Source organism: Salvia hispanica, chromosome 2 (assembly GCF_023119035.1).
Source record: "Salvia hispanica cultivar TCC Black 2014 chromosome 2, UniMelb_Shisp_WGS_1.0, whole genome shotgun sequence".
Taxonomy (NCBI): Eukaryota; Viridiplantae; Streptophyta; class Magnoliopsida; order Lamiales; family Lamiaceae; genus Salvia; species Salvia hispanica.
The window spans coordinates 40061481-40086306 of NC_062966.1; the positions used below are offsets into that span (position 1 = coordinate 40061481).

At 39.7% G+C, this 24826-nt stretch overlaps 7 protein-coding genes and 1 long non-coding RNA gene across 9 annotated transcripts; 5 read left to right on the forward strand and 3 right to left on the reverse strand.

Moving 5' to 3' along the window:
* Positions 1 to 212: 212 nt before the first annotated feature.
* LOC125208428 (COBRA-like protein 10) lies at positions 213 to 2479 on the reverse strand. Its single transcript, XM_048108037.1, has one exon. The coding sequence runs from the start codon at positions 2382 to 2384 to the stop codon at positions 243 to 245; it is 2142 nt and encodes a 713-aa protein (XP_047963994.1). The 5' UTR covers positions 2385 to 2479; the 3' UTR covers positions 213 to 242.
* Positions 2480 to 3308: 829 nt separating this feature from the next.
* Positions 3309 to 6368, reverse strand: LOC125203683 (DDRGK domain-containing protein 1). Its single transcript, XM_048102090.1, has 8 exons — positions 6119 to 6368; positions 5884 to 5980; positions 5231 to 5334; positions 4531 to 4632; positions 4285 to 4446; positions 3964 to 4020; positions 3769 to 3805; positions 3309 to 3654 (listed from the first exon to the last, which is right to left on the reverse strand). The coding sequence occupies exons 1-8, from the start codon at positions 6236 to 6238 to the stop codon at positions 3449 to 3451; spliced, it is 885 nt and encodes a 294-aa protein (XP_047958047.1). The 5' UTR covers positions 6239 to 6368; the 3' UTR covers positions 3309 to 3448.
* A 636-nt stretch (positions 6369 to 7004) lies between these two features.
* LOC125205194 lies at positions 7005 to 7619 on the forward strand. Its single transcript, XM_048104017.1, has 2 exons — positions 7005 to 7123; positions 7205 to 7619. The coding sequence occupies exons 1-2, from the start codon at positions 7034 to 7036 to the stop codon at positions 7457 to 7459; spliced, it is 345 nt and encodes a 114-aa protein (XP_047959974.1). The 5' UTR covers positions 7005 to 7033; the 3' UTR covers positions 7460 to 7619.
* Positions 7620 to 7787: 168 nt separating this feature from the next.
* On the reverse strand, positions 7788 to 10834 carry LOC125205193 (polyubiquitin-like). Its single transcript, XM_048104016.1, has 2 exons — positions 10695 to 10834; positions 7788 to 10099 (listed from the first exon to the last, which is right to left on the reverse strand). Exon 2 carries the CDS (start codon positions 10097 to 10099, stop codon positions 8042 to 8044), a length of 2058 nt encoding a protein of 685 aa, XP_047959973.1. The 5' UTR covers positions 10695 to 10834; the 3' UTR covers positions 7788 to 8041.
* Positions 10835 to 12618: 1784 nt separating this feature from the next.
* On the forward strand, positions 12619 to 15868 carry LOC125207292 (polycomb group protein FIE1). Its single transcript, XM_048106568.1, has 13 exons — positions 12619 to 12869; positions 12960 to 13025; positions 13129 to 13251; positions 13406 to 13486; positions 13595 to 13687; positions 13790 to 13865; positions 14473 to 14552; positions 14645 to 14716; positions 15077 to 15136; positions 15261 to 15357; positions 15492 to 15555; positions 15627 to 15686; positions 15773 to 15868. Exons 1-13 carry the CDS (start codon positions 12693 to 12695, stop codon positions 15834 to 15836), a joined length of 1113 nt encoding a protein of 370 aa, XP_047962525.1. The 5' UTR covers positions 12619 to 12692; the 3' UTR covers positions 15837 to 15868.
* A 138-nt stretch (positions 15869 to 16006) lies between these two features.
* LOC125204328 (UDP-N-acetylglucosamine--dolichyl-phosphate N-acetylglucosaminephosphotransferase-like) lies at positions 16007 to 19644 on the forward strand. 2 transcript variants are annotated; one of them, XM_048102949.1, is made up of 11 exons: positions 16007 to 16394; positions 16775 to 16862; positions 17770 to 17861; positions 17947 to 18065; positions 18179 to 18294; positions 18365 to 18492; positions 18568 to 18654; positions 18956 to 19016; positions 19104 to 19144; positions 19219 to 19339; positions 19400 to 19644. In XM_048102949.1, exons 1-11 carry the CDS (start codon positions 16045 to 16047, stop codon positions 19457 to 19459), a joined length of 1263 nt encoding a protein of 420 aa, XP_047958906.1. In that variant the 5' UTR covers positions 16007 to 16044; the 3' UTR covers positions 19460 to 19644. The 2 variants fall into 2 exon arrangements, with proteins under 2 accessions (XP_047958906.1, XP_047958907.1); XM_048102950.1 differs by lacking the exons at positions 18956 to 19016; positions 19219 to 19339; positions 19400 to 19644 and having other exon boundaries at positions 19017 to 19135.
* Positions 19645 to 20127: 483 nt separating this feature from the next.
* LOC125204899 (photosynthetic NDH subunit of lumenal location 3, chloroplastic-like) lies at positions 20128 to 21110 on the forward strand. Its single transcript, XM_048103668.1, has 3 exons — positions 20128 to 20415; positions 20492 to 20781; positions 20933 to 21110. Exons 1-3 carry the CDS (start codon positions 20166 to 20168, stop codon positions 21029 to 21031), a joined length of 639 nt encoding a protein of 212 aa, XP_047959625.1. The 5' UTR covers positions 20128 to 20165; the 3' UTR covers positions 21032 to 21110.
* A 1555-nt stretch (positions 21111 to 22665) lies between these two features.
* LOC125203735 lies at positions 22666 to 23310 on the forward strand. The gene is made up of 2 exons (XR_007173431.1): positions 22666 to 22761; positions 22890 to 23310. It is a non-coding gene; the product is annotated as an uncharacterized LOC125203735 (long non-coding RNA).
* The last annotated feature ends 1516 nt before the right edge of the window (positions 23311 to 24826 follow it).

Genomic DNA, 24826 nt, shown 5'->3' on the forward strand with positions numbered 1-24826 from the left:
TCATCTCATCTCATTTATCTAAAGATCTTCTCAGTTGCTCACAGTTTTCTTTGAAGCCATGAAATTTCAGACAAGTTATTGACCCTAACTAAATCACAATAGTGTCTTCACTTTCTCTGTTCCATTGTCAGCTGCAGAACATAAATACATGTTTCATAACATAAAAGAGGTCTGATTTCATTTACAGTGAAAAAAAACTTGGTGTAGTTACAATAAACTAAAGGAATAGTACTACATTGCAGTCAGTTAAAAAAAAGCACAAGTGAAGTAAGAATGGCAAGCAAGAGCGAGCTAGTGAGCACCCCGGGCGGCGCGGGTGCAGCAGCCTTGGGCAACACCTTGGGAAGCGCGCACTCCTCCCCGTTGAAATACAGCTTGGTAGGGAAGCCGTCCCCACGCGGGATCTTCAACCCATGAATATGCTTCTTTGAGAACGACAGCACCGACTGCTGCTTCCCCGGCACTGGCGGATCCTTGCCGGGCCGGGTCCCGTTCACCTCCCCAACAAGGTAATTTAGCCCCGGTAAGCCTTGCATGAAGATAGTGTTGTTCATGCCATCCAACACGGTCCCGTTGAACGAGTAGGATTTCTCGAACCCGGGGAACGCCCGCTTCATCACCAGGGCCGAGTACCAGTCCACGAACGCGTCCTCCTCCCAGTTAAACAAGGTCATCCTCGCGGTCCACCCGGTCTTGAAGTCGGAGTCCACGTGCCAGTTGATGCTCACGCCGCAGTTGTCCGGGCAGGGCAGCTTCCGCGGGAGCTTGTGGTGGTTGATCCTCGCGAACGCCGCGGCCTTCTTGCTCCGGTTCACGAAGGGGACCAGCAGGGCGCTCGGCGGGATCTGCAGCGCGGCGCCGTTGCGGTCGCAGCGCGGGGGCTCGTCCTCGCAGCCGCAGGCGCACGTGTTGCAGGGGACGGCCCCGGCCGCGTAGAAAGCAGAGTAGGAGACGCAGCAGCGGTTCTGCTTGGGCTTGGGGCGGCTCATGTTGCAGTTGACCGTCCAGCTGGCGATGGCGGACCCCGTGGCGTCGATCCCCCGCGGGTCCGGGAACTCGGACGGGTCGACCCGGACAGGCGGTCCGCACTTGTAGTTGGGGTTCAACCGGCCCGTGATCTTCCAGTTCTGAGGCGGGTTGATCGCGGTCCGGTTCAAGTCGGGCGGGAGTTTGAAGACCTCCATTTGGAACATGGCTCTGGCTTTGGTCTCGTTCATGGTGATGGGGAGGAGGAGGCCGTCCTTGCAGCAGTAGGGGAGTTTTCCGACTTTTTCGTCGTTCTCGAGCTGCGGTGGGAGGTCAGAGATGACGGGCCTTTTCTGGCAGTTCATGACGGTGGAGAAATCTAACTCTTTGTAGTATTGGCCTTGCGGGCCGTAGATGCACTCGGACGGGTCTTTGCGGTGGGTGAAGGCGCCGCGCATGTCGTATATGAACTCGTTGCGCATCCACTCCCAAGTGAGGTTCCACTGGTCGAGGCGGCCGAGGGGGTGAAGGTTGTCGATGGTCACCTGTGCCATGTACTTGTTCTCGTAGGCTTTGAGGACATCGTAAGTGAAGTGGAGGTCGTCGAAGGTGCGTGGTGCGTATTTGGTTTTCTTCTTTTCTTTGAATTTAGGATCTTTCCTACAGCACACGTGCATGTAGGGCCCCTTCCGGGTTGCCAGGGGGCATTTGTAGCCCTCGTTGACGAGCCTCAAGGACTTGGGCATCGGGGTGGCTTTGTCCGCAACCCCGAACTGCGTGCCCTTGAGCCCGACGTGCACTTGCATCTGCTCGTAGTCCGAGGCCGTCTCGATGGCGGTCTTGAGGTCCGCCTGGGGGTACCCGGCCAGCACGGTCCCGTTCTTCCCCACGCGGATGGGGAACCCCTCCCCACTCACGACGATGGCCCCCTCCGCGGACACCAGGAGCTCGTCGTACTGGAAGCCCACGAACATCTTCCAGGACTTGAGCTCCTGCGCGCCGGCGTTGAGGATCGTGGCCGTGGCCTTGAACGCCCACGCCTGCGCGGTCATGTTCCTCACGAGCGGGTACTCCTTCTCCCGCCCCTCGAACGTGTACGACAGGAAGATCCCGTTGCACCTCTCGATCTCCGGGGGTGGCGGAGGGGGCACCTCCGGAGGCAGAATTTCTGGCGCGACAGGAAGATCTGACGCGACAGGAAGAACTGGCGTGACAGGAAGAACTGGCGTGACAGGAAGAACTGGCGCGACAGGAAGATCTTTCGCAACAGGGACAGGAAGATCTTTCGCAACAGGAAGATCTTTCGCGGCGACAGGAAGATCTTTCGCGACAGGAAGATCTTGCGCGACAACCATGCTGCGCAAGATCACGACGACAACGAGGAGCCATGGCATCCTCGCGAGTAACTGCGGTATCATGGATGTTATTTGGATTGGATTACGAAACTTGAACGGGGCGCGGCGGTTGGCTGAAATGCCCCGTCGGAGATATACACAAACGATTTTAAGAGAGGATTGGCTGAAATTTCTGTTAGGAAAGGATTTTTAGAGAGGCTGAAATATTTTGTAACAAAATAGTGGGAGCCTATAATCAACTATTGGTCCGGAGACGATTTAGGATTTTCCTATTTTTTCAATTCTATCACCTTCTATTTTCACTTATCATAGATTGTATTTCTTATTGGATATGATTAATTGATATATATATGTTGTTACTCTTTACATCTTCAAGAGCCTATAGTTGCTCCATCGCATTGGTGATTGAATTTGTTTTCCTTTATAGGTGGAAAAAAATATATTTAGCCTAAACGAAAATATAGACTTTGAGCTTGAATGTTTGAGTTATATACTCGGAATCACACTTGAGTCAACATTGTTGCATTAATTTTCATTGTGAAACCCCCATTGTAGAATACATTAGGCTCTTGTAAGTCATTTCATGTGTAATTTTTTACAGACAACAAAAACAATTTTAGCATTGCAACTATAATTAGACAATTTCTCAAAATTCATACTTCCTCCATCCGCCATTAGGAGTCCCATTTGTTGCTGGCATTTAAGAAATGTCAAGAAACGTGAGTAGAGAAAAATTAGTGAAATAGAGGTCCCATTTATTTATATTAGTTTTAAATGAAATGTGAGTGTAATGAATTAGTGAAAAGTGAGACCATATTACTCATTTTAGGTAAAAGTGAACCGGGACTTCTATTCGCAGACGGACTAAAATGGAAAAACGAAACTCTTATTCGCGTACGGAGGGAGTACTACATAAATCAATAATTTCAAACTGAGATTATAAACTCATTAAAACTTCTCAAACGTAAACCCAGTGAGAAAAACACCTAGGAAGAGAAACAAGTACTCCAATGGAAGAAGTTGAGGCATATGGAAGAATTTCAAGTAACCTCTAAGTACAGTCTTCCTAACTGTATTCAACAAGCTATCAGTTAGTTCATACACATTTCTGTTAACAAGAGACCAGATCAAGCAAAAGTTATCTCCTCTATGCTGCTTATATCTTCCGCTACCTCAGCTTTAGGTTCTAAATCTATGAACTGGTTGGACTTGCTAGCCAGGTGCGATATGCTTACCCTACCTTCACGCTTGATGTAATCAGCAACGGCTTTCATTTCTTCCAGTGAGATGTATATGTATTTTCCTCTGTCGTCCATTACACCCGATAGTCTACCTGTGAAAGAAACATATATTCAACTACATAAACTCTGTGGTTCTTCTCCATGGTTAACTAGAATGAAATGGACACAAAATTTATACTTGTATATAAGAAAGGGAAGCAACATACCCATAGTTTCTAGAGAGTTAATGCGATTGATACAGTCCTGCATTAGTCCAAAAAATTATAAGCATAAGAAAGGGACCAGCAAAGACAGTAGAGTGATGATAGACTTTTTTGGCAACCTCAAAGGGACGCAAAAAATTAGGAGTATTAGTTTAAGAAAACAAAAATGATGGGGTTTTTCAGTGTGATATAAGATACCTGAGTTCGCAACTTAAACTCTGCAGCAATATCTTCCAGAGGAACACATTTATGCTTCTGCAGAATCAAATTAAAAAGAACAAATAAGCATCTGGACTCTTCTCTCCACAAGAAGTTCCCTTTCACACAACCACATCAGTACTTCAATCAGCAAAAGAGGGACGGATATAGAGGTTCCTCAAATATAAAAGGAGATGTTAATTGCGTTATACTTAAGTCCTGAATCCTGATATTCACAGCATCACTTGCTTGAATAAAAAAGATCAGAAAGAGCTATTGATCCATGTGATTAAGAAATAAAAGGGATCACGCCAAAGTCACCTTGATGTACTCCACAAAATCAAAGAGCAATCCTTGGCTTCCATCTTGCACTTCATTTTCGGTCGTTCCTTCAGCATCAACAGAAAATGCTCCTTTCCATTTTTCAAACTCCAATGCAGCAGCTTCTTCCTCCTTTGCTTTTCGTGCTTTTGCTTCTTCTTCCTGGAAAGATTATACCAAGTTACCAACACTTTTAAAAATGTAATCCAATAATTCGTGCGTATTTCATAAACTTCATCAACTAACCAGCATTCTTTCATGAGCCTCTCGCTCCTCATCCTTTTTCCTCCTCATCTCATCATAATGATCTTGTTTTGTTCTCCTTGAGTCACGTGCAGCATCTTCAGCCTTCAGAAGCAATTCGTCAATGTCAGATGCATTAATCATTAAAGCCTCTGGACTAAGAAAACAGCGCTAAGGATATGCTAGATTACTAGGTCACTTCTGGGCCCTTATCAAGAAATGCCCAGCATCATAATTGAAGTTCACTAAGTCTTCTGAATTAGGTTCTCAAGTAATTAGGAAAAACATATACGGAGTAGTATGTTTCCTAGCTTTTACATGAAAACTAGAACAAAATTAATTATATCTATTACACCAGAGCACACTGGAAAAGACAGCCAATAGGAAGTAAAGGATGGAACTCAATAGTTAGTATCGGAGGGGCCAATTGTGTGAAAAGATCTTAGTGTTTGAGAAAAATGGGTGTCAATGTTCATGTGTGCTTTCCATTATGTTTTCTGCTCAAACTAGGGGCTACATGATTCTTGGGGGCGGGGGGTTATTTAAACTGAACAGCCGAGGGGCGACAAGAGCCTGACCCAATTGTCTAAGGTGGCTAGTTGTGCCTTCTCCCAAACAATATACACACAAGTAGTGCATGTAGGGGTTGAGGGGCAAAGCCTTCCTACATGATAATAATGAAATGCCCTTTAGAAATCTTTACCTGGCGTTGTGCTTCTCGCTCTTGCCGTTTCTTCTCCTTTTTTGTCGAAGCTCTAGCCCTATACCCGTCTGCTGCGTCTTCATCATCACTTCCATCCTCAGTTTCTGTACCCATGTAAAATACAAATATTTTACATCCTTGGTACAACATGTCCTTCAGGGCAGAAACATACACACTAATACGCAAACACACATAATACAAGAAAAGAATCATATGAAAAAGACTCTTTAGAGCCACAAGCAGACCGGCCAGATAATACCAGCTAGAAATTCTTCATTACCATGATAACCCATAGACAGACAAAAAGTTCTTCAAGAATTAGATGTTTTGTTAACAAATACTGTGAGCATTAAGTTAACAACAAATCCGATAATACACCAAAAGATCTCGTTGAAGGAAAACGCAACCAGGGAGTAGAGGCCTATGGATATTTCAGGAAACGACGTCATTAGGCATATGAGCATCCAATTTAATCTTGGTGCAGGACAAATGAACTCAACCAATCAATCAAAACTTTCTTCCATTTCACCATTGTAATTCTTTAATGAATACCTTTCCACATTAGCATCATAGAGTTTAATCATAAAAGAGAATGGAACTCAAATATAATCCTAAATGCGGAAGAAGTGATAATTGACACAAAAAAAAAAAACCTTCGACGTTAGCGGCAGCTGACGATGTGCTGGCAGCAGTTCTTCGCCGCATTCGCCGATTATTACCAGCCCTAACCACTCGTTCCCCTTGTACAACCTGCACAAAGCACAAAATCAGATACCTTTAACCTAGTTTCAGCTACTACAAACATGAAATTGCCGCGAGCAATTCGAAATTAAGCAGATAAAACTCTGAATCAAACTCAATCCAGCTCAAAAAAATCGCGATTCATACCTGTGGCTCTTCTTCATGTTGGTGGGGAAGGCGAGAGTCGAGGCGACGCCTCCACAAATAGAGCGGAATCAAGGAGAATACCACGATCATCATCAGTATTGCCGCTAATACACCCTCCATTTCCTTGAAAATCTCGATTTAATAATCAAAATCAACTGAAACAAAATCAAATCAATAGGTGGAGAATCGAATAGCCGAACGATCTGCAAGAAATTTAGGCGAGGGGTTTTCGATTAATTCTTTTTCTATGCCGATTGATTTTCGATTTATAAAGTCAAAAAATATTTACTGTCTTATTATAAATATTAAAAATAATCATGTAAAATGTCATTTTATTTGTACATTTTATCCTTCTAATAATGATGACCATTACAAAATATGTTGATCAAATGAATCTTAATTATAAACTGAATTCGATACAAAATAACAATACTCCCTTTGTTCCAAGAGTCTCGTTTTTCTATTTTAGTCCGTCCACAAATAAGAGTTTCAATTCACTTTTACCATAAATGGTAATAGAATCCACCTTCCACTAACGTATTCTAATCACATATTATTTAAAACTAATATATACAAGTGGGATTCTATTCCACTAACTTTTTTCCATCTATTTTTTTTAATATTTCTTAAAACTCATGACACTCACGAAGAAGACTCCTAATAATGGACGGAGGGAGTTTTTAGCAGGAGTATTTTCTTATATTAATGTCTGAGGTATGATCTATATTATTTTCCATGACTTGATCACTACAGCTAAATATGATCATCTCATCAGTTTGAATTGCATGGAGATGATGAAACAGGATATCTGAGAGGATGCCACGTGCTCACCGAGCTGACACGTCACCCATTCAAAGAAGAAGAATAAATAGTTGAATGATTAATTTCCAATTCCAATGATATGTGAAGAGAAAAATGGGCGGACATCTCTTGTCTCTCTACCCAGCCACGCAGGCCTCAAGGCTCAAACGCCTCACCTCAAGCATCCCATTCTCAACCATAAGAGTATGCATGCCATATGTTGTTGAAATATTACTACAATTAATCAAATGTTTTCATATATATGATGATGATGATGTTATGCAGAGATTCAAGCATGGCAGGGAGGGGCAAGGGATTGATAAGGAGAGAGCACCGACGACGGCTGAGGAGTTTGAGAGGGTGGCTGAGGAGAAGAGCCGCCAAGGATTCAGCAGCCAGACGGTGGAGAAGGCGAGCGATGGCGCTTTAGAGGCTGCCGAGGCTGCCGTCGGCGACTCCAATCCTCAGGCTGTCAAGGAAGCCTTCAAAGAACCTACTGGCAAAGGTGATTTCCATAAGGGAGGCGTCCACCAACGATGAGCATTACCTTCTTTTCTTTTCGTTTAGTACTAGTACTATTTCTTTTTTTTATTTTTCTATTTTGTTGTGAATTGTGGTGAATGATGATGTTGTAAATTTGGTCCCTCTTTTTACACCCAGTCTTAGTATATAAGAATAACAAACACATAAATTTATATTACGTGGTTGTGGGGTATATTAAATGAACATGGATTTTGTAATTGTCAAAGTGATTTTTTTGAAGTATCAAAGAACATTCACTTGTTTTCTCAAAATTGAGGAGTTTTAATTTGAGTAGGCAAGGTTAAGGTTATGTTTAATCCACACAATGTTTAGATATAGATCATAATAGATCAAACCGAAACTGGATATAAGCAGCTTCAGTTCCATATTTCCAACAATCAATATGTATCACCGTGTATTTACATGCATATTATGAATCCAAAGGTTCAAGACAACATAGTTCAATACTAATATTCAAAAAGAAATATTGTCAACGAAGAAGACACAAGGTCAACAAATCCAACGTAAAACCAGAAGCAACAAATCCTAACATTAAACCAGAAGAAACCAACAGATAAAGGCAAAGCAGATTAGTTAAACTTAAAAGCCACCACGGAGGCGCAGGACAAGGTGAAGGGTGGACTCCTTCTGTATGTTGTAGTCTGCAAGAGTCCTTCCATCTTCCAACTGCTTACCAGCAAAGATCAACCTCTGCTGGTCTGGTGGGATGCCCTCCTTGTCCTGGATCTTGGCTTTCACATTGTCGATCGTGTCCGAGCTCTCCACCTCCAACGTGATGGTCTTCCCGGTCAGAGTCTTCACGAAGATCTGCATCCCTCCACGCAACCTCAGCACCAGATGCAGGGTGGACTCCTTCTGAATATTGTAGTCTGCCAAAGTGCGGCCATCCTCCAGCTGCTTTCCTGCAAAGATAAGCCTCTGCTGATCCGGGGGGATGCCTTCCTTGTCTTGAATCTTAGCTTTCACGTTATCGATGGCGTCGGAGCTCTCGACCTCCAGAGTGATGGTTTTCCCGGTAAGGGTCTTGACAAAGATTTGCATTCCACCCCTCAGCCTGAGGACCAAGTGGAGAGTGCTCTCCTTTTGGATGTTGTAATCAGCTAGAGTTCGCCCATCTTCGAGTTGCTTGCCAGCAAAAATCAACCGCTGCTGGTCTGGGGGGATGCCCTCCTTGTCCTGGATCTTGGCCTTCACATTGTCTATGGTGTCAGAGCTCTCAACCTCAAGGGTGATGGTCTTTCCAGTCAAGGTCTTAACAAAGATTTGCATTCCACCCCTCAGCCTGAGGACCAAGTGGAGAGTGCTCTCCTTTTGGATGTTGTAATCAGCTAGAGTTCGCCCATCTTCGAGTTGCTTGCCAGCAAAAATCAACCGCTGCTGGTCTGGGGGGATGCCCTCCTTGTCCTGGATCTTGGCCTTCACATTGTCTATGGTGTCAGAGCTCTCAACCTCAAGGGTGATGGTCTTTCCAGTCAAGGTCTTAACAAAGATTTGCATTCCACCCCTCAGCCTGAGCACCAAGTGAAGAGTGCTCTCCTTCTGGATGTTGTAATCAGCAAGAGTGCGCCCATCCTCCAGCTGCTTGCCGGCAAAGATCAGCCTCTGCTGGTCTGGGGGGATCCCTTCCTTGTCTTGGATCTTGGCCTTGACATTATCAATGGTATCGGAGCTCTCAACTTCAAGGGTGATGGTCTTGCCTGTGAGAGTTTTAACAAAAATCTGCATACCACCACGGAGGCGTAGGACCAAGTGGAGGGTGGACTCTTTCTGGATGTTGTAATCAGCTAGAGTGCGGCCATCCTCAAGCTGCTTGCCGGCAAAGATCAACCGTTGCTGGTCTGGGGGGATCCCCTCCTTGTCCTGGATCTTGGCCTTAACATTATCAATGGTGTCAGAGCTCTCGACCTCAAGGGTGATCGTCTTGCCCGTGAGGGTTTTGACAAAGATCTGCATACCACCACGGAGGCGTAGCACCAAGTGGAGGGTGGACTCCTTCTGGATGTTGTAATCAGCTAGAGTGCGGCCATCCTCAAGCTGCTTGCCAGCAAAGATCAATCTTTGCTGGTCCGGGGGAATTCCCTCCTTGTCTTGGATCTTGGCCTTAACATTGTCGATGGTGTCGGAACTCTCAACCTCAAGTGTGATGGTTTTGCCCGTGAGGGTCTTAACAAAGATCTGCATACCGCCTCTGAGACGAAGGACCAAATGGAGTGTAGACTCCTTCTGGATGTTGTAATCAGCAAGTGTACGCCCGTCCTCGAGCTGTTTGCCCGCAAAGATCAACCTTTGCTGGTCCGGAGGGATCCCTTCCTTGTCCTGGATCTTAGCCTTTACATTGTCGATGGTGTCTGAGCTCTCAACCTCAAGGGTGATGGTCTTGCCCGTGAGGGTCTTAACAAAGATCTGCATACCGCCTCTGAGACGAAGGACCAAATGGAGAGTAGACTCCTTCTGGATGTTATAATCGGCAAGTGTACGCCCATCCTCCAGCTGTTTGCCCGCAAAGATCAACCTTTGCTGGTCCGGAGGGATCCCTTCCTTGTCCTGGATCTTAGACTTCACATTGTCGATGGTATCGGAGCTTTCCACCTCAAGGGTGATAGTCTTACCAGTCAAGGTTTTCACAAAGATCTGCATCTGTGTAATTCACATACATATCTGATCAGAAATCGAACATATATATCTTCTATACCTTATTAAAATGAAGGAGGAAGCTAAATAAGATCAGAGACAGATTTATCCACATCCAAATATCGATTTTATAGTAGCATCTAAAAACAGTAGTCCATCTATTTTCCTCAAAACTTTGTTTATCAATCACAACCAAAATTAAAAACACAATCAACATCATGGGCATGCGATGGATCAAATTTCAATACTGATCATCATCACAACCGATTCATTCACATCCAAAATAAATCAACAAAATTCAAAGAATCAACACAAGCAAACGAAAAATAACCGGATAATCAACCGATCTAACTATTTCCCCAACAATCCTGATAATTTGGGAATCAATCACAACCAAAATTAACTACACAATCAACATGATGGACATGAGTTCAATCAAATTCGTTCCTATAAAAAGCATACTACGCCTCGATGTCATCGGACGGAAATCAGATGTTATCGTTCACAGTTCCAGAAACACAAAAATCAATAAATTACAGATAATACGGATAAGAAAGAATCACATTATATACAATAACCATAAGCAGAAAACAGAAGTTACCTTGATCAAATGTATTGGAGAATTGCCTAATACAAGCAGAAATTGGAAGAGATTGGAATGAGATTGAGAGAATTAGGGTTGGGAGGTCATCAATATATAGGCAGGGAGACCGGCTTAACACAATTTATTCATTTTTTGGATAAATTTTTAAACGAATGATTCTTTAAAATATTCTTACTTTTGTCATCTAATTATGACTGCATATATTTGGGAGTATTATAGTAATTTATAATTAATTACTTACCAATTTGCAATATTTGTGGTTATTATAATTTATAATTAATTACTTACCTAATTTGCAATTCTACATCTAATTATAATTTATAATAAATTACTTACCTACTTTGCAATTCTACATCTAAGTAGTTATTGCCATCTAATGATAATTAATTATGTGGCTTTTTCTGGTGATAAGAAATTCGAATTTATGATTTTTCTATTCTGTCCATTTAATTTAAAAAATAAAACAATATTAAATTTAAGAAATATTTCACTTTCAATTCAAATGATACGACAAAGTCAAACTCCATTTATCATATACTCCCTAACTCCTAAGTAATTAATCATCTAACTTGCTACACTGGATTTTTTGATGCGATTTTCTTGTTTACCGACAAAAGAGAGAACGTAACAAATACTTATTCCTTGGAATACATCCAAATTATAATCAAATATTGTAACTTTGAATACATCCAAACGTAACAAACACTTATTCCTTACTTCCTAAAAATTAAATCAAATAATGTTACATTGAATACATCACATAATGTGTTGTCATTTTTGCCTTGCTTGGAAATTTTCTTGCATGAAGAAATAAATGACATTACTATTTACCATAAAATTATTTTGAATTGTTTTGAATATTAATAGGAAGTTTACAAATAGAATAGTCAACTTCTACGCTCTAAATTTTAGCGAGAAAGGATTAGAAAAACATTTGTACACCAAAAAAGTGGATGCTATTGCACATGACAAAAACAAGAAAAGAACCTAAACCCTAAACATGCAATTATATATGAGACTACATATTCGAAAATTGTTAGTTAGTACTATATTTTATAAAATGCGTTAAGTTCTTTTTTCTAACGTATATTCATTCCATAATAGATGTCACAGTGAATATACGAGATATTAGTAAATGTTATTTTGTGGGTTTAGAGCATCTCCAAGGGGGAAAGGTATATTGAGAAGGTATATTTCTCATTTACCTCCTCAAAAAGGTTATTATACCTTCTTAAAAAGTAATGGACTCCAAGGAAAGAAGGTAAATTCAAAAAGCAAATAAAATAACTAATTTTATACCTTTTCTATTAAGAAGAGGTAAAGATACCTCCTCAAAATAAAAGAAGGTATAATACCTCCTTAAATACTCTTTCCCTTGGAGCATCAAATTTTATGAAGAAGAGGTAAAAATGGTAGTTATTTCTCTTTACCTCTCCATTTACCTTCTCCCTTGGAGTTGCTCTTAGTAAAGAGAATTATATGTTTTAGTTTTTTTCATAAAATAAGAAATATGACATCTACTTTGGAACAAAGAGATAGCATTTTTTTTTAAATTCCTAAACAAAACGCGCTTATTATAGATAACCATAAGATAGTTGATTCATGTGAAGTTTATTAAGTAAGGTAATTATCGGTTAAATGTCTTGTAGTATAGCAATATAGTTTGAAAACGAAGAAAGCAGAAGAGAGTGACATATAATCGAAAGGACTTGTGTCGATTCAGTACGAGAATTGGTTGTTATAGCTTAAAATTTTGATATGGAGTATATCTTTGTTGGGATAATTTTTAGAAAACGTTGAATTAATTCGATTAATCTAAAAACATAAATCATTTTTAGGGTATTTTTGAAAATTTTGATTATACTGCATATGAGTAGCGTTTTCAAGAGTATAGAGATAGCGAAACACGACTTAGGTTCAAAAGTGGAAGACAATTCCGATCGCAGTTGTTTCGAACCCAAAGCATAAACCCTTTGCGGCGGAGGGAAGGGAGTGATGGCTCGGATTCCGCTGGGTTGCGAGGCGGTGGCGGGATCGCTGACGCCGTCGAAGAAGCGGGACTATAGGGTTACCAATAGGCTTCAGGAAGGCAAACGCCCCATTTACGCCGTCGTTTTCAACTTCATCGATTCCCGCTACTTCAACGCCTTCGCCACTGCAGGCGGCAATCGCGTATTTTCTCTCTATCTCTCTGTCATTACTTCCAATTCGTGATGTAAATGAGGATAATTTGCTAATAAAATGCTGTTTGTTACGTTTTAGGTGACTGTCTACCAGTGTTTGGAGGGCGGTGTTATAGCTGTGCTGCAATCGTACATTGATGAAGATGTGAGCAAATTTGAGCTTCTATTTTGTTTATATTTCGAGTTTTTTTTAGCTAAAGATGCATTTTTCTCACACAGTGTTTTACTGTGTTTGGTACGTATATTAGAAGGATGAATCGTTCTACACGGTCAGTTGGGCTTGCAATATTGATGGAGCACCATTTTTGGTGGCTGGAGGGCTTAATGGAATCATCCGTGTTATCGATACTGGCAACGAGAAGATATACAAGGTAGTTTTGCTTGAAAGCTAGATGTTTGGCCTTTACTACTCGAATGTTGATTATGAACATGTGGAATGCAGAATTGGAAAACAGACTCAAACATTTTATGAATAGATTCAATGTGTACTAGTATCTTATTTCTTCCTAATTCCAATGTCTACAGAGTTTAGTTGGTCATGGGGATTCTATCAATGAAATTCGGACTCAGCCGTTGAAACCATCCCTTGTTGTGTCAGCGAGCAAAGTGAGTGATTTTTAGCATTGAGTCTGTGAAGTTCAGTCTCCTATTATTTGTACCATCGCCAAGAATAGAAGGGTTCAGTATTTACTCTAATAACCAAAAATGAACCAGGATGAATCTGTGCGCCTGTGGAATATCCATACCGGGATATGCATTTTGATATTTGCAGGTGCAGGTGGCCATCGCAATGAAGTTCTTAGTGTGGTATATAATAAAATCATACATTCTCTCATTTTATTTATCTCACTTCTCTTTCTTTTGGTAATATGGGATCATCTTATGTTTTATTGGTTACGGCTACCATAGGACTTCCACCCCTCTGATCTATACCGCATCGCAAGCTGTGGAATGGATAACACTGTCAAGATCTGGTCAATGAAAGGTAACGACGGGGTTGCTATGTTCTACCCGTACCTGTTCAGTTGAATAAATAAAACTTGCTTATAAATTGATGAATGCAATTGTGTTTTAGAGAAGTTTTTTTGTGATGTTTAGCTGCATGATGCATCTAACCTTCTTTACAAGTCCAGTTGCTTTAGCTTTTTGTCTTTTGCTACATTTAGGCTATATAAATTCCTCACAATTAATCAACAATCCATTCTGCCCCAGTTGATTGTACCTGCAATTAATTTGGACTATTATATGCTTATTTTGTTTGTTGTTTAATTGTTTTCTTGTGTCAGAATTCCATTTTCTGTTTGCTTCTGTTATACTACCATTTGCATCTTAATGATGGCCAATTCGTGGTTTACTGTTTAATTTTCTTATTTCTGACAAAAGCATTTAGCTTCCAAATCCCTTTTACAAGTACAGAAACTGTATTATTTTTAATACTGCTCATTGCTTTAATTTGCCAAAAGCTAGTTTATGTTTCCCTTATAGACCGTCACTTCATCAGCAAATGCCTTATTGTCATTGATTTAAAGCTGAAGCACCAGCTATTTAGATTATTCTATGATGTTGGTTTAATGAATTGTAACTTTTTGCAGAATTTTGGACATATGTAGAGAAATCATTTACTTGGACAGACCTACCTTCCAAATTTCCAACAAAATATGTCCAGTTCCCAGTTAGTAATGTTTATTCCTCTTTTCATTATATGCTGAAATAAAGGTGCTGTGTTGTGCTTCACGTTTCTGCTCCTTTGTTTCGTCTTTCCAGGTTTTTATTGCATCAGTACATACAAATTATGTTGACTGCAACCGCTGGATTGGTGATTTTATGCTCTCTAAGGTAAACAATCACATGCCTTTGCAAAAAATTAGCTTGGTACCTTTTGTCCGTCACTCATATGTTCAATAGCATGAAAGCAAGGAAGACTTGTATCTTTTTTTCCCGTCTACTTTCCCTTCATTCGCTAACTTGTAGTTGTGTTCAATTCTCCTATTACACTTGATTCTTTTTCAATTCTCCACCTAATCTGTATTATGCACATGAAAAATATACTCTTGGTTACACTGATTTACTTCTATGAGTTTCCCCGATGTTTAAACAGCACTGGCAGGACTTTTTTCTATGCTGTGTTGCTTTCCTTCTTCACATGAGCAAGTGATTTTTATGCTTGGGTGGTGATATTTTGTTCTGTATCTGCAGAGTGTTGATAATGAACTTGTATTATGGGAACCAAAAATGAAGGAACAATCTCCTGGAGAGGTTAGACTGAACATTTTCAAGCTTTACCAATATGTTGAATTGTGTACGCTTAAATTTGATACTGAATGGCCTTTTCGACATAGATGGTTTGATTGACACATTGTATATTATGAATTTTGTTCAGGGTACAGTTGACATCCTCCAAAAGTACCCTGTTCCTGAATGTGATATCTGGTTTATTAAGTTTTCTTGTGATTTCCATTACAAGGCAGCAGCAGTAGGTAAAACCCCATGATTCTTCTGTGCTGTTTATTCATCCGAGTATTGTTAATGTGTACAAATCCAGTGTTGAATAGAGTGAATTAGAAATTAACCAAGGTACAGCTGTTCCTTAGTACTTATATTCTTATTTCAGGGAATAGGGAAGGGAAGATATACGTGTGGGAACTTCAGTCTAACCCTCCGGTTCTCATTGCAAGGTACGTTTCTTTCCTAGCTTGCCCCGCTCACTTTTCACTCTAGCTTCTTACACATTTGGCTGCATTCTCAGATTAACTCACGCCCAGTCGAAATCGTCAATTAGATTAACCGCAATGTCTTTTGATGGAAGGCAAGAACTCATGACCCCTCTTCTCTCTCTAATTTATACTCCACTAGTTTGAAGTGAGTGAACCATTTTTATCCATGTGGGTGCAGCACCATTCTCTCCTGCTGTGAAGATGGAACAATATGGAGATGGGATGTGGTAGCAAGCTCTTGAGATTCCGAATCGGCATGTAATTGAAGTCAGCATAGTAATTAAAGAGAATTTTCAAGTATAATTTTGAAAGTAATTTATTAGTACTACTATAACCTAATTTAGATTCTACATGGTGTAAAAAAAATGTTTTACTAAAAAAAAAACAACTAGTTGTAGTATGTAAATAAAGACTTACTATTAGGGAGAGGTGAGAGCCGGCGGCGTAGCAATGGCAGCTAGGAAGCGAGCTACATCAACTACTGTAAAAACTACGGAGCCCGCCCCGGAGAAGGCTAAGTCCGAGAGCCCGCCGCAGGAACTCCCAATTCGACCTGCAAAATTGGCCACAATCCTCAAATTCTTTCTCATATTCTCGATTCCGTATTTTTACTTGATTTTCACGCACTACAGGATCGATTATGCGATTAAAAGATCGATCCTGATTAGTGCTTTCGTCAGCGCCATAGGCTTCCTAATCACGGTTAAAATGATCCCCGTGGCGTCCAAGTATGTGCTGCGGAGGAATTTGTTTGGGTATGATATTAACAAGAAGGGCACTCCTGATGGATCCATTAAAGTGTAAGTTTAATTCTTTCCCTAAATGCTGCGAATTGCAGTTATGGATTGCGATTTCAGTTCGAGCTGAAACTGTGATGTTTATTGTCCCTGAATTATGCCATAGTTTCCCAGTTCAGATTGGATTCGTTCGTGCAATTTTATAATTGAAGCTATATAAATATGTCGAATTATTTGGCAGAGTTTTAACGATGAGTTTTTAGCATTACATTTAACAGATCTCATTAACACAAGTTTGATTTGGATGAGTGTTTCTCCTAGTGACTAATTGCTATGTTCTGAGATATTACTCCGCAGATTTTGAAAAGGTTTGGAATTGCCTTGTGTACTACTGTATGTTGGAGGTTTTGTTGATCAAATGACTTGTTTTTGATGCAATGCAGGCCTGAATCGTTGGGTATAGTTGTTGCTGTAGTTTTTCTAGCCGTCGCTATCTTGTTTCAATATTTCAACCTCACAGCAGATTCAAATGTAAGTTTTTTTATTGCATTTCTACTCTTGAAATACCTTAATGTAAAGCGTATAACTAGCGAATTTCCCAGTAATGTTAATTAGGCATCATATACAAGTTCTGTCTGAGAAAATTAAAATGTATACATTTAAGATGCTATCAGACCTTAAAATGGAAGTGGAGAAAATCCTGTGAGACGTGACAACAATCCTTAGCAGACATGAGATAGTTGAACTTCCAGAAATCCTTACTATGGTGACCCTGATGCTGGTATCATCATAGTAGTAATGCATGACCTGGGACATGGGAGAATAGAGTCTATAGACACGATTAGAACGTGTATTGGGCGAAATTATATGAATCAAGTAGTAGAAGCTACTATAGGCAGTGGTATTTAGATTTAACCACATATCATCTAGTTTAAACAACAGGGATAAGTTTATAATATGGAGGTTTATACAACATTCTGGCCCTTATGGCATAGGAATGCTACCATTGCTTGCATGTGCATGGTTAGCAAAAAGTACCTCAAAGATTTTGATTTCTGTGATTGACAGACACATGCAGGACGAGTGCCCGTTCCTCTATGTTAGATGCATTTTTTGGTTTCAAAATAGTCTGTCAGTCTGGACTTTGGAGTCGAGTTGGATTTGTATAAGAAAAGCAGTGTGAAGTCTGAACTAAACAATAACTTAAGCAGATGCCCCAGCACAATAATTACCCCACTTTGAGATTTCATAGCGTAATCTGTGGTGAAAATATGAAAGAACATGGCATCAAACCTTTCCTTTTATAGTACATTCTTCAACCTACTTTTTCTTATGAATCAAATATTCATTTTCCCATTTCATTCTTCACGTTGTTCTTCTGTCTGAGCTTTATACACATAATTTTGGCGAGAGTGAGATGTTTCCTTTTTTCTTTAAGTGGCTAGTCGAATACAATGCTGCACTGGCATCAATCTGCTTCATCACTCTGCTTGGTTTTGTGGATGACGTCCTTGATGTACCTTGGAGAGTGTGAGTTTTCTATATCTCACTCCTGCTTTATTTGAAAATGACCCATATGGCAGATTCTTATATTCTTGTGTAATTTTGAAGACAGGAAACTGGTGTTACCATCTATTGCTGCTCTACCATTGTTGATGGCTTATGCTGGGCATACAACTATAATCATACCAAAGCCACTTGTTCCATATGTCGGAATTGACATTTTAGATTTAGGTAATCTGTTACATTTTCTCTATTTGATCGCATAAACAACTCCATGACTTGATTGCCATGCTTATTCTATATCACATGCTCCCGTCTCTCTAATATTTCATCGGCGCTATTAGGGTGGATATATAAGCTCTACATGGGGTTGTTGGCTGTGTTCTGCACGAATTCAATTAACATTCATGCGGGTATTAATGGCCTCGAAGTTGGACAGACAGTCGTTATTGCTTGTGCTGTAAGCCAAAAATGGTCTTTATTATTCCAATTTAAGTGGTCGTATTGAATCTAACATATTTCTTTTGCAGATCTTGATACATAACATCATGCAAATTGGGGCAGCTACTGATATGGAACACAAACAAGCACATGTTTTCTCCATTTACCTAGTGCAACCCTTGCTTGCAACTTCTTTAGCATTACTTTCTTTCAACTGGTACTGGTGCTTGTACTCTTTGAACATAGAATTGAACGTCTTTAGGTGCTAATCCGGTCTCCATCTTTTCCATAGGTATCCCTCTTCAGTCTTCGTCGGGGACACTTACACTTACTTTGCTGGAATGACTATGGCCGTTGTCGGCATTTTGGGCCATTTTAGGTGTGTCACTGACTCTCTCATACCCTACATAGCTTGAAATTATAAGTTGTGTGTACGACAAGTTTGTACTTTTGAAATCAATTGCAGTTTATTATATCTGTTCAACATAGTGTGTGTTTTTGTGTATTCATAAAGGATGTGTATGAACTAAGGTTTCCTCTCAAATTGGGTAATATGTTCAACATGGTTGATTGGTTGCCTGTGAGTTTGCTACAAATAATTTCTTTGATATTATCATGCTTTCTTTTTGTCGATTCTTTCCATTATGAATTATGCTGTCTACTAATTATTTTTATTTCAGCGAAACACTGCTGATATTCTTCGCTCCACAAGTCTTGAACTTTCTGCTTTCGCTTCCTCAGGTTCTCTCCCCTCCTCTCTCTCTCATGCATAGACATGAAACACAAGAACATGTATTGATGATTGCCTATATTTCTTCTCTCTCTCAGCTGGCTGGCATTATACCTTGCCCACGACATCGACTTCCAAAGTAAGCTTCTTGTTGCTTTTTAACAGTTGTGAGTAATTTCCAGCTATATTTCTGACTTACCTCATCATTCCCAGGTTCGACCCCAAAACTGGGCTCCTAACAGGGACCAACGATGGAACTCTTGTCAACTTATTTCTCCGGCAGTTTGGGCAGAGATCGGAGAAGTCCCTCTGTATTCTGCTCTTAGCTTTCCAGGTATTTCACCTCCTAATCATCCCATAGTTTTCCTTGTGGTTGATGATATTCTTAATGCAGGCTATATGCTGTGGATTCTGCTTCTTGCTCCGGTGGCTCCTCACCGGCTGGTACAAGTGATACACTCCACCACATTTTTTGCTAAATTAGGGACCGTATTCCCTGGAAACAGAGATTGCAGAGCAGGCTTATCTTGCTTCTAACTTTTGTACTTAAACAGTTATAATTACTACTAACAGCTCTTGCCAGAGATATTGTATAAACAACTAGTATGTCAATTAATGCATCATTCAAGCGATTAGTGACGATTTTACTTACTAGTTAGGTGATTTAAGAGATGGATTTAACATTTAAGGAATGGCCTCAACCACAATGACTATTCTAGTCTCATAGCGGATTCTTGTTTTTTTAAAAAAATTTTATTTGAATATGATATAGGCATTAATCCACATAATTACCTTTATCTTGTTTCATCAAGACGGCCTTGTCTTAGATGTCTAGCAAATATTCATCTTAAATTCCACCCAAAAATCACAATATAAATTATCCTACTAATATATACGAGTAAATATTCATGTGATAGAATTAATGGATCAAACAAGTTAGTAGTTTCAATTATCAAAAAATATACTACTCCATATTTCCAATCTATATTTTGAACATCTTTATAATTCATAGCCATAAAATCCATTTTCTTTATTTGATGGCACGTATGTACGTAGGAATATTTGACATGAATAATCCAAAAAGTAAGAGAATATCTTATAAGTATTTAGGATGGATATGGGATGAGTGGATAGAAGCGTTGTTGAGTTAGAAAGCAGTGATGGCAGCTCTCTTGGAAGCCCTCCCCGCCGTTTCCAACCTCCGCCGCAGCGTCGAAAAGCAACGGCCAAGACCTCCTCGAATCATCATCAAATGCGGCATGAACCACGACGAAGCTCATGATCACCATCTCCGCCTAACAAGGAGGCTCGCCATCGGGATTACACTCCTAGCAAACGCAGGAGCCGCCTCCGCCCAAGACAACGGCCTCTGGATCGACGGCCCCTTGCCCGTGCCGCACGCCACTAATAGTAAGGAACTTTTACTGAGTAGTAGTATTTTAAATTGAATTGAAATATGATACTCCATGTGTGACTGTGAATGAAGAGATCGACAACGAGGAGACGAAGACGCGTTCGTTCCTGAAGAAGGGGATCTACATTGCTCAGGTCGGGACCAAGATGAGGATGCAGAGGCTGAGGCGATACGCCTTCGATCTGCTGGCCATGGCCGACTTGATAGCCCAGGAGGATGCGTGGAACTACGTCCGCCGCTATCTCCGCCTCAAGTCCACCTTCATGTACTTCGATTTTGATCATGTCATCACCGCTGCGCCCCTCGATGACAAGCCTCCGCTCCTCGACCTTGCAAACCGCTTGTTTGACAGCTTTGAAAAGGTAACTAACTAACTAACTAACTGAGATTGATTTTGTCACTCACCAAGATTAAATACGGAATTAATCATACAATATTCAATTAGGAAGAATTTCATGTGTTTATGAATCAGAAGAAGGATGGAGTTGGACTAATTGATGTTTCTTTTGACAGCTTCTAGAAGCAGTGAGAAAACAGGATGTTCCTCAAATATACTCCTGCTACGAGTCAACCACACCAATTCTTCAAGAGGTCATGCTTCGAATGGCTTAAATCAACACAAAAAGGTTGTAAAATCATAAATACTCATCATTCATTCAGCTATTCATAGCCATTACAGTCTTCATCTTCACCTTTTTTTATATATATACAAATACGAATATGAATACGAATACGTAACTCACTAAACTAGTACATTCATATCACAGACTTAGGTTGGAAGGAGTATTTGTGATGAGTGAGGATTTGAATTTGTAGTGATTGGATATACTACTATATTATCAATGCAAATGACATACTACTACAATACATGGGTTGAAGGTAGAAATCTTAGGTTAGTAATTCCAAATAAGCAAACAATTTCTAAATGTCAGCCAATGCTCATACGAGAATCTGAATAAGACTTGAGGCTTGTTTGGCGCCTTGGCACACCTATTTCACAAGCATTAACCCTTGCAGCAAACCGAAGTGAACAAACTGATTCACCTACTGATGAAGGATCCGGCGACACGTTTGTTGGAATCTATGTCCGGTCAATGAACTTTGACCAATTATAATTTCAACGGGACATTTAATTTTGTAAAATTGCAAACTTAATGAGCTATGAGAGAAACTTAATTCAATAATAATAGATCTCCATAACATTCCAAATTAATAACCTTCAGCTTCTTTTCTGCAAATGCCAGTTGCTCTTGTAATCGTCTAATTTGCTCCGTTTGACACAAGCAAGTTGTCTGACACAAAAAGGAAAAGAATAGCCATTAGAAAGATTAGAAAGTGTTTTCAATCATTCCAGGTTGTTAATTCTTGACAGAAAAACAAACCTCTAGGTCATTCACCTCGCTAGCGAAGCAATGTAACTCAACACTAGCCTTTCCAAGACATTCTTGGTATTTCACTACTTCAGTTGATAAAACTTGAACTAGAGACAATTGTCGATCACGATCATCTCTTATTTGTAGTAAATCACCTCTCAAGCGTGTAACTTCATTGGCCAGTGCCTCCTTTTTCTTTATAGCCTCATTTTGCAAATCCTTTGAATATCAAGCATATATAATTAAGGTTAGGTTAATCAAGTTGACCAACTAGACAACATGCACATTACCAATTGTTGATGTTACTCTTAATCAACAACTACAACTATAACTGAACTTGAGATTGGGTCGGTTCCAGTTAGTTTTTTACCAAATTTTAGTGTCGGTTAATCGACAAGTCGGTTTAGTTATTAACCGAATAACCACCCATATCAGTATTCTGATTCTGTTTAAGATTATGCGATTGAATGTTCCGGTGAAATGTTTCGGATTGAATGGTCCAGTGAAATGACCCGGTAATTTATGTTTATGATCTATTGGATAGCTTTTAACTTGTTTATTTTCATATGATCTTTTCAATACAACACAGACATTTAGAGATATTACTCTTAATCAACAACCACAACCACCTATTAATTCTGCTGGTAATTACTTTCGTTTATATAATTGTTTTAGTAGAGAATTAGTTTTTAACATGTTTATTTTCAGATGATCTTTACAATTAAGAACAGACATTTGGATTTGAAAAGGGCAGAGTTGACTGAAGAGAATATTCTCCTATCAATTGAGGAAAGAAGACTAGCCCGAAAGAACAAAGAGTTCTCTGGAAGCGATCAGGATATCAAGTAATGGGAAGGGGGTTGACACCCCAACGTGGGTCCTATGGTGGCTGTGGCGGCGGCAGAACACCAAGGCCACCTAAGTATCAACAGGGTCAGGGCCGTGGTGGTCAGTAGTATAGCCGAAGAGGTACAGTACGCAGAGGCGCATTCATATTATCACTATAATATTAATTTTCAATTCTATAAGATATTATTATCAATTGTATGTTTCTAACCACAGTACTGGATGAATAGATATCAACTTTACCGTTACAGGACATGGTGGTGTTCAGCGGCGCTCACCTGCTCAACAACCACAATCGCAGCCACTGCAGCCCCAACAGCGACGGGGATATCAAGGGCCGGGAATGGGGTTGACACCCCAACGTGGGGCCTATGGTGGCCGTGGCGGCGGCACAACACCACGTCCAGCTAAGTATCAACAGGGTCGGTTCCAGTTAGTTTTTTAACCAAATTTTAGTGTCGGTTAATCGACAAGTCGGTTTAGTTATTAACCGAATAGCCACCCATATCAGTATTCTGATTCTGTTTAAGATTATGCGATTGAATGTTCCGGTGAAATGTTTCGGATTGAATGGTCCGGTGAAATGACCCGGTAATTTATGTTTATGATCTATTGGATAGCTTTTAACTTGTTTATTTTCAGATGATCTTTTCAATGCAACACAGACATTTAGAGATATTACTCTTAATCAACAACCACAACCACCTATTGATTCTGCTGGTAATTACTTTCGTTTATATAATTGTTTTAGTGGAGAATTAGCTTTTAACATGTTTATTTTCAGATGATCTTTACAATTAAGAACAGACATTTGGATTTGAAGATGAGATCAACAGTTTGGTTACTCTTAATCAACAACCACAACCACTTACTAATTCTGATGGTAATTACTTTTGTTTATACGATAGTATTAAGTGGAGAATTAGCTTTTAACATGTTTATTTTCAGATGATATTTTCAATGCAGCGCAGACATTTGGAGATGTTACTCCAAATCAACAACCACAACAACTTTCTGATTCTGTTGTTAATGACTTTTGTTTATAGAATTGTATTAAGTGGAGAATTAACTACTTCTTGATTAACTACAGTTATCATAACAGTGAACTCTATTAAAGTTTTTTCACTAGCAAAAACATATTCAGCAAAAGCCGAAGAATAGCCTATTAAGAAAAAAAAACCATTACCAACATCACTGCATTTCTTTTCTGCAACTTCCAACAAATTCCTGAGATTCTCCTGCTCCGTGACATAATTGCCTTCTAGTTGTCGAAACCATCGAACACACTGCTTAATCCTTTTAATGTAGTCATCCATTTGTTCTTTCTTTTCCTTAGAAAATATCAGAAACATCCCGGCCGTATCAACATAATATCAACAGTTTGAATCTTATTTACACCGAGTGATAAACCACCAGCTTATACTGAGTACCAAAACAAAGAATGGCCACTCAAAATACCTTGAAGTTGAAGTTAAACTTATTTTTACTTTCGGGTTTCTCACTGAGCAAGCTTCCACATCCTCTTTCGTGAACTCGATAACTCCACTATCTGAACCAGAGTTGCTTGCCGGCCTACTGTTTGGAGCTGGATCCTGCCCCCCATTCACTACTGAAAAATTAAATTAAACATTGTTAATTAAAAAGATCAATCTTTTAATAGTAATAATACTAATATTGTAGTGTCACAGCGTATAAATTTGGAATTCAATATTGAGATGATTATAGCTAAATAAAGTTGAGAACTTTAGGTATTGTTAATTGAATTCTAGTAGTGTCTCTTTGTTTGCACGTATACACATTTTTAATTTAGACATTATCCAAGTTTTAAAAATCTTGAGTGATCCATAATTAATTGAGTGATCAATTGAAGTCCAATACTAATATCAGAAAACATTTAACTACTACATATTAGATATACCAAATATTGTAAAAATAACCGTTTTAAAATAATAGTAGTAATAATAATGGTAGATATTTATGAGTTGAAATTCAATTAACCAGTAATTGCATATGTTATGACTAGGAGAAAATCTTCAAAAATGCCTCTGCAAATCCTGTCAGCTTACATATGCATTCTTGCACTACGATGACACACTACTAAAGAAAAACTAATAATTTGGAAAGAATTTTATTGGTCAACTCACGGGATCGGACGTTACTCAATGAAAATCACACCAAAATATGGAAT

Coding starts and splice junctions, on each gene's coding strand:
- LOC125208428 (XM_048108037.1), bottom strand. CDS start 2,384: ATGATACCGCAGTTACTCGCGAGGATGCCATGGCTCCTCGTTGTCGTC.
- LOC125203683 (XM_048102090.1), bottom strand. CDS start 6,238: ATGGAGGGTGTATTAGCGGCAATACTGATGATGATCGTGGTATTCTCC. Junction 5,981..6,118: donor AACATGAAGAAGAGCCACAG/GTATGAATCGCG, acceptor TGCTTTGTGCAG/GTTGTACAAGGGGAACGAGT. Junction 5,335..5,883: donor AGCTGCCGCTAACGTCGAAG/GTTTTTTTTTTT, acceptor ACATGGGTACAG/AAACTGAGGATGGAAGTGAT.
- LOC125205194 (XM_048104017.1), top strand. CDS start 7,034: ATGGGCGGACATCTCTTGTCTCTCTACCCAGCCACGCAGGCCTCAAGG. Junction 7,124..7,204: donor TCCCATTCTCAACCATAAGA/GTATGCATGCCA, acceptor GATGTTATGCAG/AGATTCAAGCATGGCAGGGA.
- LOC125205193 (XM_048104016.1), bottom strand. CDS start 10,099: ATGCAGATCTTTGTGAAAACCTTGACTGGTAAGACTATCACCCTTGAG.
- LOC125207292 (XM_048106568.1), top strand. CDS start 12,693: ATGGCTCGGATTCCGCTGGGTTGCGAGGCGGTGGCGGGATCGCTGACG. Junction 13,252..13,405: donor GCAACGAGAAGATATACAAG/GTAGTTTTGCTT, acceptor CAATGTCTACAG/AGTTTAGTTGGTCATGGGGA. Junction 15,358..15,491: donor TTACAAGGCAGCAGCAGTAG/GTAAAACCCCAT, acceptor TTCTTATTTCAG/GGAATAGGGAAGGGAAGATA.
- LOC125204328 (XM_048102949.1), top strand. CDS start 16,045: ATGGCAGCTAGGAAGCGAGCTACATCAACTACTGTAAAAACTACGGAG. Junction 17,862..17,946: donor CTTGATGTACCTTGGAGAGT/GTGAGTTTTCTA, acceptor TTTTGAAGACAG/GAAACTGGTGTTACCATCTA. Junction 19,145..19,218: donor CCACGACATCGACTTCCAAA/GTAAGCTTCTTG, acceptor CATCATTCCCAG/GTTCGACCCCAAAACTGGGC.
- LOC125204899 (XM_048103668.1), top strand. CDS start 20,166: ATGGCAGCTCTCTTGGAAGCCCTCCCCGCCGTTTCCAACCTCCGCCGC. Junction 20,416..20,491: donor CGTGCCGCACGCCACTAATA/GTAAGGAACTTT, acceptor CTGTGAATGAAG/AGATCGACAACGAGGAGACG. Junction 20,782..20,932: donor TGTTTGACAGCTTTGAAAAG/GTAACTAACTAA, acceptor TTCTTTTGACAG/CTTCTAGAAGCAGTGAGAAA.